This window comes from Anser brachyrhynchus (genome assembly GCF_964034855.1).
Source record: "Anser brachyrhynchus genome assembly, chromosome: 16".
NCBI lineage: Eukaryota > Metazoa > Chordata > Aves > Anseriformes > Anatidae > Anser > Anser brachyrhynchus.
In genome coordinates this window covers 894,045-906,063 of record NC_137734.1, presented here as the reverse complement: position 1 = coordinate 906,063, position 12,019 = coordinate 894,045, and the positions used below count along the sequence as shown (strand labels likewise).

General features: G+C 51.2%; 1 protein-coding gene across 1 annotated transcript in view; it reads left to right on the top strand.

Moving 5' to 3' along the window:
* The window catches only part of LOC308179072 (BPI fold-containing family B member 4-like), a 28,827-nt gene that overhangs the window by 13,863 nt on the left and 2,945 nt on the right, over positions 1-12,019 (top strand). Inside the window, exons 5-15 of the mRNA XM_080558674.1 lie at positions 1,880-4,203; positions 4,907-5,021; positions 5,522-5,626; positions 5,889-6,044; positions 7,346-7,409; positions 7,796-7,859; positions 8,358-8,449; positions 9,476-9,649; positions 10,212-10,265; positions 10,479-10,646; positions 10,727-10,794. Of these exons, the coding sequence (XP_080414800.1) occupies positions 4,092-4,203; positions 4,907-5,021; positions 5,522-5,626; positions 5,889-6,044; positions 7,346-7,409; positions 7,796-7,859; positions 8,358-8,449; positions 9,476-9,649; positions 10,212-10,265; positions 10,479-10,646; positions 10,727-10,794 (1,172 nt within the window). The 5' untranslated portion in view covers positions 1,880-4,091. The remainder of the gene's footprint in view (positions 1-1,879; positions 4,204-4,906; positions 5,022-5,521; positions 5,627-5,888; positions 6,045-7,345; positions 7,410-7,795; positions 7,860-8,357; positions 8,450-9,475; positions 9,650-10,211; positions 10,266-10,478; positions 10,647-10,726; positions 10,795-12,019) is intronic.

Here is a 12,019-nt window from a genome sequence, read left to right as displayed (position 1 = left end):
CCAGAGCTGCTTCCTATCAGGCTCCCTCTTGTTTCTCCTGCCGTGCTCTCTGCATGGTCCTTCCCCGGGATTGTTTCTGTTTCTCGAGTTCCATATGTAGGAAACTGCATGGGTGAGTGATCAGACACGAGTGGGTCTGGAAAGGATGCTTCTGACGTCTGCCCACGCACGATGTGCCGCAAGCCCCCCGTGCGGGCACTGAGCAGGGGATCGCTGCCTGTCCTGGGTCAGCGCGAGCCCGGGATTGATCTGGCAAGGCTCAGTGCCGTTGTGAAGAGTGATTGGTATTAATTAGGCTGCTCCGCTCCTGTGGAGTGCCGACAATGGGAGCTGCTAAACCAAGTGTGAATCTGGCTGCGGGGCTCTGGCCGTCCTGGGCTGGAGTCCCGTCCCCTGACTGGAGGCGCCCGATTCCCTCTGCTCTTACCAGGTCTCTCCAGCTCCTTTCCAGGAGTTTTCAGTTCCTGTTCTGCCAGATCTCATTGCTAGAAATTAGCTTTTGAGCCTGGCTTTAGGAGGATCAGTTCATCTCAAACCGAGCAAGAAAACAGATGAGTTTAAAAAGACAGAAGAAGTCCTGTCATCCAGAATGTTTCGCTAACACAGCTGTCCATCCCATGCATTACACTGCATTGGGGAGCTCACAGAAAGGTCGTCTCCTGCTGTTCCTCTGAGCAATTTCATAAATAGGATTGGGGAAAAAAAAAATCCACTGTGCAAGGCTGCTTGCAGTGAGGCAGAGTGAATAAAGCATCAAATAACATTTCTGCATGAGTTCATTTCCTGGTTTCTGGACTGAACTGCCACTGACTGTTGCACTGGCCAAGGTGGCAGGCCTGCTGCAGTGCAAATCCTGCAGGATTGCCATCACTGTCGTATTCCCCTGTAAAAGTGAAAGGTGGGGAGAACGATTCATATAGGTGAACTTCAGTGATTCTGAAACCAGGCTGGAAATTCACAGCCTGGGTGCAGTCAGTGTTTAAAACTTTTTTTTTTTTTTTTTCCCATTCCTTTCCCAGACTTTGTTCTAGCAGCCTAATTCAGTTTGTTTGCTGTGTCATTTTCCTACCTTAGTGCTTTCTTCCTTTCTGCAGCGCTGTTCTCTTTATCTGGCTGCTTTATTTTGTTGACATCAGAGAAGTTATTTTCCATTGACATTTGAACTGAGCGGTTTCATTAATGCTCAGAGCATCCATTTGGAAGCAACCACTCACCGGGAAGTGTCCCTGCAAGAGAACAGGTTGAACATTTGTTCAAGGCAGCTCTATCATGGGGTGTAACTCTTGTAACCAGATTTAGTTTTTTCACCTCAAGAGACAGGACTCATTTTATGTGTATTCTTAATAAGGGCTTTCTATTTGCCTGTTAAAGGAGTTTTATGGGCTGAGGTCACTCTTTCTTTTTATTCACCACATAACAATAAAGAAAGTTTGTGTTCCTGTAGCCTGTAAACCTCTAGAATGTATCAAAAACACCACTTTGTCATAAAAATGTGGTGATGTTTTTCAAACAGTGGTGGAAAAAATCTTTTTTTTTTTTTTTATGTTGCTCAACATTTTTATTTTAAGATGTGTTTGCAGTTCTCTCCATTTCTCCTTAAGCATTTGTGGTTCTTAATGCTAGAGAAAACAATATCAGCAAATTTAATCACATTTAATAAAAAATATTGGTTTAATATTACTCTGATGAAATACCTGCTGCTGTTTAAGCTGCTGCCTCTGAGCTGCACACTTGGGGCAGTCCTGAATGCCGGAGGCTGCCCATCTTTCCATTTTGGATGTTAGATTTTCCATAAGTTACCCAATATTTGTGTTGTGATAATCTCTTTTAGCATTTCTTGCAATGCTTCATTTTAATATATATTCCCTTGTCACTGCAGAACTGAACTCAGCCTTCCTGTAAGTGATGTCTAAATCACTGCTGCAAGGAAAGAATGAAATATAGGTGAGTGAGAGAGAAGCACAGGATGTGACTGAACAAGAAAAACTTGCACAGCAAGAAGGAATATCAGCGGCTGCTATAAAACGTACTGCTTCACTTACTGCTTATGCTCGCTGCTGGTGCTACAGTGTGTGTGTGTCAGACAGGAGGGCAGATGTCTGCCTCTTGCCGTAGCAATAACTGCAGATTACCTGGTTTGTGCACGCGGTCACGTTACACATGTGCAGCGGTTCGGGTGCCACGGCACACGCAGCCTTGTGTCGGAGCCGTTTGGACACCCGCAGCGGGCCCTGCTCAGCACCTGCCTGCCAGCACCGCCGTGGCCTCGTGCACGATTCACTCCGGGTGTTTGCGGTGACCACCCCGCCTTGGAAGCCTGAATGAGGCTCTTCGAAAAGGAACAAAACCCACAAAAGCACCGATAGTTGTCCCAGGCAGTAGAAGCACGTTAGAGCAAGCAGCGAAGTTGGCCGTAACGTCAGCACGCGTCTGTTCCTGCGCCAGCCTTGTGTGCGAGCCCAAGCCGCTCGCCTCCCGTGTGTGCCAGGTGATGCTATCTGCCGCCTTTGTTCCGCCGTCCCCGGGCCGTCCCGCAGCCCCTCGCTGCCTGGGCCGTGTCTGGTTGTGCCCGCCGTGCACAGCCGAGCAGAGCCGAGCCGAACAAAGCGCCCCGATAAGATCTTCCCGGGCCTGCACAATGGAAACTCCCGCGGTGCCCAGCCCAGGCCCATCTCCTGCAGGCCGAAGCTTTGCTTTGAAATGCACGTTTCTGCTGCTCTCAGCTCCTTCAGCAAGCATAAGCGTTACTTATTCAAAATGATATTTATTGTTGGCTTTATACATTTCAATACAACTTTATTTTTTACAGCCAATTCATGTCACTCTTTACAGAAGCAATTGAAATCAATTTGAAGCTTGGTCTTAACAAAGCCGATATTTATCAGGTTTCTCCGAGTTACTTTTTGTGAAGAAAATCTTTGTTTAACGTTGCATTTGAAATGGGAAGCGTTATAAATCCCGCAGCTCCTCGGGGACTGGGAGGAGCAGATCCTGTCCCACCGTCAGCCTCCCCAAAGCCACGCAGCAGCAGCTCCCAGCCCTGCCTGCCTGGGCCAACAGCCCCGAGCAGCCTTCTGCCAAACCCAGTGCTTCAGTGATTCTCACAACTGCCTAAAAAGTTCCCTCAAAACATGGAGTTCCCACTGGGGCCACCATTACCGGGCACCCTTTTTAAGACAGACTGGGGGGGGAAAAAAGCGGCTCCCAAACAAGCGACCTGGGCCAGGAATGGAAGCAGCCGCTGGCGAAGTCAGGAGTGACGTGGTTGGGTATAAATCAACGGAGGTGGCAGCTGGGTGTTGCTTGCAAAGAGCAAGAGCTAGAGGGGTGCCTGCTCACGAGATGCGAAGGCCATGAGGGGAAGGTGTGTCTGGGAGGCTGCAAATTTTATATAAGGGTGGCTGCATCCACTGCAGTTGCAGGAAAAAAGAGGAAGACCGAAGGAGCCTCGGCTGCAAGGAGAGCCGGGGCTGACCAAGCGCCACTCCCGGTGGTGGGTGCAGGTAGCGGGGGCCGTGGGGCGTGGGGGGGGGGGGCGCAAGCTTGTGGGGCCGTCCCTGTCACCCAGCTCTGCTGAGGACTTCGCTGAGCACCAGGCTGCTAATCGTCTGCATCTCTCTGTCCTGTCATAATTAAATCTATGTTAATAATTATTAAATTGTAATTTTATAGTTTTATAGTTAGCTTATTTTTATCACTTTAGCTTTGGTTTGTTGCTTTTGAAAGTTAGAAGGAATGAGACTAATCCTCGGGTGCTTCCCTTGGCAAAGATCCTACCAAAGAGCGTGCAACTTCATCTAACGGGTGCAGAAATAATTACTGCTTGCGCAGCGGAGCAGGGAGCTACCAGGTAGAACAGTTTGGCTCCTTGTGTGAGTGCGCGGAATATTTTGGGCAAGTCACAGAGGCAGGTGAAGGGCTTTTGTTGTTCCTGCTGGAGGCCTGCCCGCGTGTGAGCTCGGGCAGGTTCCTGTCGAGGAGGGAGCTCCCGCTCGGTCCCTACCCTCGTAAGGACCCTGGATCGCTTCTTGGGGGCTTCTTCCTCACCGTTCGCTCTGCTGCCTCCCTTGCCAGTAGGACACTCTCCGGAGATGAAGTTGTTGAAGCTTTTTGGAATTGTCTTTTTCTGTGGCCTGCTCTCGCCGTCCCGGGGAGTCTTGTCCGGTTTGTCCTGCGCCGTCAGCCCAGGGGCAATGCAGAAAGGTAATCAGAACAACGTGGGTCGTGCTTGTTTTGAGAGCTGTGTGGGGCCGTAACGTGTCTTAAAACCTCTCGACTGTCTTCATCATTATTTTATGGTGGCAGGCTTTGCTAGAGCCCCTGACAGCCATCACTGGGTTCGTGGGGCAGGGAAATCTTCCCTCTCCAGAACTGGGACATGTTTCTGCACCGAACGGCCATGCTGAATTTTAGGATTCTCTCTTTGTTTTAGTTTCTCATTTCTCATCAGAGCATATTTGCCAAATAACTGCTGTGAAGCTTATCAACCTTCTTAATAATTGCAGTGCTCCAGCAAAAAAAGGCAGATTGTTTCATGTTGCTTCTGTTACAAAGACAAACCAAACCAGCACCCTTTAGAAGTGGGCAACAAGTTGTGGTTGGAGCATGGCTCCTGCTGTGTGTGGCAGCAAGCACTTCTGGCGCACAGCCGTCCTGTGGTCTTCAAGTCAGGGGTGCTCTGCATTGCTACCTCTCCTCGTTAATCCACTAAAGGCAGTTCTGCGTTATTCTTTCTTATAAAATGTCATCCCCCATGTGATTTGACTGCACTGACACTGGGAATGACTTAATGAGGGGTTTTGGGGAGAGGTGGGGTGTTATGTGATGTCTTTGCCAAGAAGGAGCTGGCTGAGCGGTGAGAGGTTGCTGCCCTAAGTGCCAGCCCTCATGCAGAGATGTTTTCCAGTGCTCTCGGATGCCGTAATTCAGAATGGGCTTCTCCAGAAGCACCTGCAGGGCCTCGTGCTCCCAAACATCATGGGTGAAGGGGGTCTGCTGAACTCTCCCACCAGCATCACGGGGTAAGTGGAGAGACAGGGCTTCTCCTCGAGCACTCCTTGACCAGCCGCAATGAAGCAGCAAAAGCTGAGAGCCGTGACTGGCCCAAGCTGTTATCCTCAGTTTATTTTGATGCTGAAATTCTGGCCCAACAAGAGTTTTCCGTGTCACGTGAAAGTGGGTGGTGAAGTGCGGTGCAGGCTGCGCAACCAGATGCAGGATGATGGTTCAGAGGTGTCTGAGGTGCTTGATAGTACTGAGGGAGGGAGGAGGGCACCCCGGAGAGGAAATCTTGATCTCTCTCTAAAGCTGTCTTCCATCCCAGTCTGAGTCTAGGTTGCCCTCTTAAGCCTCAGCTGCACGCTGTGTCTCACGTGGGAGAAGCAAGAGAAGCCAGCTGAGACTGGTGCCTCCGGCTGGAGGTGCCCGTGGTGATGTGGGCACTGGGGTTGCTCACTGTGCAGCTGCTGAGCTGTTAGAGGATGCTTTTTAACTTTGTGACCGCTTTTGCTGTTGTTTGCAGTCTGCACCTTGTCCGGGTTCAGCTCCCCAAGCTGTCAGTGGCGCTGCTGCCTGGGATCGGGGTCCAGCTGGCCATCGCTGCAAGGCTTGATCTCAGCGGCAACTGGTGAGAGCGGTGCTTCGGGGTGGTGAGGGGAAAACCCTACCCACAGGCTGCCCGGTGCTCGGCATTTCGCATCCTTTATGGATTCCTAGGAGTTTCTTACCTATAATAAAGGCACAGAGCGAAACAGGCACCAAGGGATAGCTTGTGGCCTTTGTAATGAATCACAGTAGATGGAGGTGCAGCTTGTTGCTGCTGGCTTTGCTGAGTTTCTCTTGTTAGCTGAACAGATTTCATCTCTCAGCCTCTCATTTGCTTTTTTCAGCTTGGTTGGCCTTCTCTCAGAACTAATTGATATCTCAGTGGATGTGACCATTACTGCAAACATTAAATGCACAAATTTCGAATTGGGCACGGTCCAGGTCATCATTGATGACTGCTTCTGCATTCTTGGTGCTGTAAAGATCAAGCTCCTTTCTGGGTAAGTGCCTGTGGATTTATGTTTTCCACTGCCTGTACGGCCCTGCTCTTTATCCAGTGATCTGGACGGTCTGCCAGGACACAGCCAGCGCTGAGCTGACAGAGCCAGTCCTCAGGGAAGGAATTTCTTTCCCATTGCCAAAGCCAGTCGCTTCAATGGAACGTGCAAAGAAAATTGGTTGTTGGAAGATGAGGGTTGATATGCCCTGTTTGCCCTTGGAAATGTTAAGATCTGAAGTATGAGGTGTAGCATCTCTTCCAATGCACTTTCTTTAGACCTAACTAGTGAACTGACATTGAAGAGAGAGGAAAAACTGGGCAGGGAGAGTGCTCCAGGAGAGCAGCACCATTTGCTTGCCCTGCTTTTATACTCTGCCTTTGGCTGCCATCACAGAAAGATGTTGGCCGTATGGGCCTTCGGGCTGACCTCTGCGGGTATGTGTAAGTGCAGGCAAATGCCCCGTCTCCTGCTCAGTCTCATTAAATTCTTGGCAGAAGGAATTTGCTTACTTGCTGTACTGATGAATGCAACATTTAAATTGATCGTTGGAAAATATTTTCTTTAGTTGGTTTTGTGATGACTCACTTTTGAGGTTCAGTGAATTTCTACTAATTAATTTTTGCATCATTATTTTTGCATTATGCATTATATTTCAATCAGTGCAGCAGCTGGTTGTGCAGCAGTTGTGTAAGGGGAGCACAGACCACCCACTCTGGGGTTCATTTTTTAGGTTTTAGCAGGATTAAAGCGATGGTGTGCTGGAAGTGAACTCCTGTGGAGTAAGGGTGAGCATGTACATGTGCAGTTGACTTCATGGCAGTTCCTCAGGTGCGTCTGTGGGCAGAACTCAGGCACAGCAGTGCGATGCATTATGAATCCTGCTGTCTGCAGCTTGCAGAGTGTGTGGCTGTGTTCTAACTCAGTAGTCCAGAAATATATTGATTATCAAACTAAATGTCTGCACTGCCTGCAGGCAGCATGTAACCCAGAGTGATCTATTTAGCAGCAGTGTTGAAATGTTTCACAGCAGTTTTCTCCTCTTGTTATTCCACGTGTAAATTGTTTGTTTCCCATAACTAACACAGAAATATTTCACAATAACTCCACCTTCCCTTAACTACAACATTGATTTAAATACCAGAGGGAGACAGCCAAGCTCAGGATACAGTGTGAGAAACTTGCTTTCATACAATGTTGTCTGCACACCCCAAATGCTGAAGCCTTCGCTTCTCACAAGTTAGCTCAATTCTCCCCTCTCATTCATTCTCTCTCTCTCTCTTTTTTTTTTTTCCCCTTTCTAGATTACTGTCCCTATCAGTAAACGACATAGTGCTTAACCAGCTGACAGCAACTCTGCCGGGTTTGGTAAGCATGAAGATTGCCATCCTTTCACAGCTGAAATGCAGAAGTATCAAGAACAACATGTTAAAAAGCCATAGCGAGCAGCAGCATCTCTGCGCTGCGTCCCCACGTCACCGCCGTGCGCTGCGGGCAGCCTGCTGCTGCTGGCATGCTTCTGCCCGCAGGGCGATGCCTGCCACGCTCCCCAGGTTGAAGCAATCCACTTGGTGGGGTAACGCAGCTCCAGGGCTTCTCCACCCCAAGTCCTTCTTGACGTCCCAGCTGCCACCCCATGGCCACACAGCACGGCTTCCCTGGGGTCAGCCTAAAGCCCGGGGGTCCGTGCAGGAGGGCTGCCTGCAGGCGGGTGGCTGAGCCCTGAGCTGTCCCATTTCTGCTTTCTGTTGCAGCTGTGTCCGGTAATCGATATTATCGTCAACCTGGTGAACATCCAGTTCTTGGGCACTCTCAACGGTACGTTCCCTTGGGAGGCTCGGCTGTGGCTTCCCTGTGTCCTGTGCGCTCTGGCCGGGGGACACGTGTGTTCCCCCGCTGTCCCCGAGTGCATCGGGGAAGATCAGCGCTGCCCACTGCGGGCGTTCGGATCCAAACGGACCAAGCTGAGGGCCCAAGGTGCTCGTTGTTCCTAGTAAATCTCTGTCCTCCGAGTGTCTGGGACTGTTGTTGAATGTTGAATTTACACGTGAACAGTTGGAGTGAATACTTCACGCTTTAGCCTTCCTTACACCACTTCTAAAGGTCACCCTTGGATTTACCTTACTATCCTTTGTGCTCTTTTTTGGGTATTTTCTAAACTCAGGCCCCACAAAGCTTAATCTGGGGGTGTTTTCCCATTGTAGTAGTAGTGTTTTTACTGCTTGTGGGGTTGAGGTCTGCTTGGGACCTGGGGGTTGGGAGGGGTTCGTGGTGCTGCTTCTCTCCTGGTTTTTAATGATCGTTTTTTCCTTGAAGCGGTGATCCCGGTCGGCACAGTGGGAACGATTCACTACCAGTTGGCCAGCCTCCCGTTCACATCTGGCTTGTTCCTTGGGCTGGATTTAGATGTAAGTTGACGTTAGGTAATGAGACCCTGCAGGCGTGGTTGCAGCGTGAGGTCTTCCAGCACCGCACGCCCAGATCCTGTGGGAGCTGCTGTCTTACTTCTGCGCAGCCAGACGGAAGAGCTGGGCTAGTGACTTGTTCTGGGAGTGCTAGCTAAATATTTCAGTCATAGGCAAACCCATCACTAAGTGACTGCGTGCGCTTTTCTTCAAGCCCTCTTTTCTCTCTTGGCAAACTTCCCCCGTCCTGCCCGTGTGTCTGTGGTTTGCAGCCATTACATGGGGTGAGCAGCTGTCATCCCCTCCTCGCACAGCCTGCAAACTGGGTGCTACTGCTTTTTGCCTTTGCTATTTAGTTGTTACGGTGGATGAATGCTAAGCCAGGCTAATGGATGTATTTTTTACCGCTGTCTCACTGGAAAAAGACGCCCAAACCAAAGAGTACTTTCAAACAGGAGAGCTTAAATAAATGCTAGTGAGGAACACCTGGCACATACGCAGTAAAGAACAGCAAGGGCTGAATAACAAATGCTCCTGTTGGTATGACAGCAGTGCTTCTTTCTTGCTTTAGTGCAGACACATCACTGGGGTTAGTCTTGCTCCCGCAGGGACGGTCAGAGTTGGTCTCCTTAGCAAATAGTGGTGCTGGTGCGAGCTCCTTGCAGTAGGAGCGATGGCTCTCACTTGGCTGAGCGCTGGGGTAACGCAGTGCTGCGACCGTACCGCTGGCAGCGCCTGTGCTGCATGGCTCGTGGTCGGAGAGCTGAAGGATGAAATGGAGCAGTGAGTTGCGACATGGACACTTTGTGCTCATTAGCAGGGGCCTCAGTTATGCACTCTGGGCTTCAACAGCTCCTTTCGTGTATTAAACATTGAGAGAATGGTTCTGTGTGCAATGCTCTCCCGCAGCTGCTGATGGGGTGTCTGCTTCAGCCTGCCCAAAGCTGCAGTCTCCTTCCTGAGGGTCTGGGCAGGCCGTGGGGCTCTGGAGGACCGGGTTAGCATTTAACGTTGGTGCCACCTCTGCAGGGTGCGGTGCAGCAGGTGGGAGGCAGCATCATCCCCCACGACTCGTCCGCCTCCGCCTTGCCCCCGCTGCTGGACAGGCTGCTGGTCATGGGACTGCGCCAGAGCTTTCTCAACGCCATCCTGTCCCTCCTGATCCAGGTCCAGCCGCAGACGTTCACCTGCTCGCCAGAAGCCGTGAGTGCCGCAGCGCTGTGTTTGCGCCAGGGGAAGGGGCCAGTGATGCGCGCCAATCTGCCCTTGGCTCTGCTTGGGGAGAAGCTGCGTGTGCCCGAGCAGGGTACGAGGCTCTGCTGGTGCTGGGCACAGCCTCACTGGGGCCCTGCGCCTGCCCTTGCCCCCTTTGCACGCAGAGCCCCAGAGCTATGACTTCGTACAGGCAATGCGCTTCTCTGGGCGCAGGTGTTTTCTGTACCTCCCATCTGTGCTTCCATGGGGAAATGTTAGGGGCCTGCACGCAGAAAGATGCTGAAAGCCTCCAGGCTGCATCTCCTCTTGCTGCTGGCAGTGTCACCTGCACGAGGGACTGGCATTGACTGGGAGCTGGGGAGGGCCGGAGGGGGCTGTGGGCAGCGGGTGCTGCTGTAGCATAGGTGTGTGTGCAGCTGGGGGCCAGCGAGGGCCTGGGGGCTCAGGACTGGCCCCAGGAACATGAACAAACCACCTGGGAGCAGGGGCATGGGGCAGAGGGGCGGGCGGTGCTGGAACCCACTGGCTGTGTGCACTTCTCTTCCCACAGTTCTCAGGTGCCAAGCAGCTGCAAGAAGCCATCCTGACCCTCTTTCCCTCTGGGGTGAGTGACTTTGGCTGGCGTGAGTGCTTGTGTAAGCCTTGCTGCGTCTGAGGCCATCTACGCGATGCACCTGGGTGTGCCGGGGCGCTGCCTCAGGTCCTCTGCTCCTCTCCTCCTGGTGACAAAGAGCGTGCATGGAGCCGGGGAAAGGAGCCGGTGCTTTGCAGCCCAGCTTGGTGCTGGGCAGCCACCTCCATGTCCCCGTCCCCACAGTGCTCCAGGTGCTCCATGACCTCTCCTCTGAGCATCAGGATAGAGTTGTTTGGGAAGCCGCTCATCCTCTTGGAAAACAACAAAGCCACTGTCGAGCTTTCGGTGATGATCCAGGTGTTCGTTAAGCGCTTGGATGGATCCATCCTCAACGTGCTCCTCCTGAAGGCAGTAAGTGGCATGTGAAGAGCTCGGGCTGGTGAGGTGCGCGGCCGTCTCCGTGGGCTGATCCTCTCGCTGTCTGCTTGCAGGACCTCAGCCTGAACGTCCACGTGTCGATCTCTGGGAGCAGCCTGGTGCTGGCCTTGTCCCTGGGCAGGTAGCCCGTCCCCACCGCAGCCGTGCGGGAGGCTGGTGGCAGCGCTGGCTGCGGCGCCCAGCCTGGGGCTTTCGGCCCTGCTGCCAAGCTCCGGCTCTCCTTGGGGGTGGGAAGGAGGGTGCCAGATGGTGGGAGGGTTTTGGGGCCCGGGGATGCAGCCAGTGGAGCCGGTGTGTCCCGCTGGGGCGCACCGAATGAAGGCAGACGTGATGGGAGTATGGTACAACTGCGTCTGATAAAGCTGGGCAGTGCAGCCCTGTGAAAGTCTCTCCATGGCAAAGTTAGCTTAGGAGACGCTGACTCGAGGAGTTTTCCAATGTCTGTGGGCCCTGGATTTCCCAAATCTGAGAATTTGATAGCTGGCTGATGGCAAGAGATGCACAGTTACTGCTGGCTCTCAGGAAACTTTGCAGCAGTGGGAGAGTTTGAGGAGACTGGAAGAAAAGTCCGTGTCTGTTTTATCACAAGAAGTGAGGCAGCCTGAAAAACTGTGAGACCGTCAGTTTGACTTTGGTCCTGGGCAGCACTTCCAAGTGCCTGGTGTTGGACATGAGTGATAAAGGAGTGAAGGAAAGTGCTATCATTAATGCCAGTCAAGGTATGATTAAAGATTGGAAAGCATTTCTTATAGCATGAGGTTTGAGGAATTCAAGCCATTTACCTTGTCAAAGAGTTAGATTTAGAAGCAACATTGGCATAGCTTGTATGCAGTGATACAGAGAATAGAAATGCATCACAGGGCTTTTAATTCAATAGACAAAGATATAACAAGATTCAATGGAAGCAGAATAGAGAAATTCAAAGTGGAAATAAAGCACAGGTTTTAGCTATGGAGATAGCTGTGTGATTGAAATGATAGATTAGGAACTCTAGCAAATTCTCCAGAGCTCATGATCTTTAAATTTGGACTGGATGCTTTTTCTAGAAGCTCTGCTCTCAGCTAAACAGGAGCTGACTCCTCCTCTAAGGTGAATAACTGCCCGAGCACAGGAGAGAGAAGGGGAAGCCAGGAGCTAGTGTGTGCCCTCTTGCAGTGCTGTTTCATTCAAGGAAAAGAAAATTAGGTTAAGATTTTAATGTTGATTTATTGCTTTTATTTTGTTATTTTCTTTTGCTCTCTTACAAGTGTGTCAGTGCCTGTTTTTGTTTTTTTTTTTTTTTTTTTTAAGTTAGAACACTGTGATCTCTTTAGGAGTGCCCTGATGATCCTCGTAGGGGTCTCTTG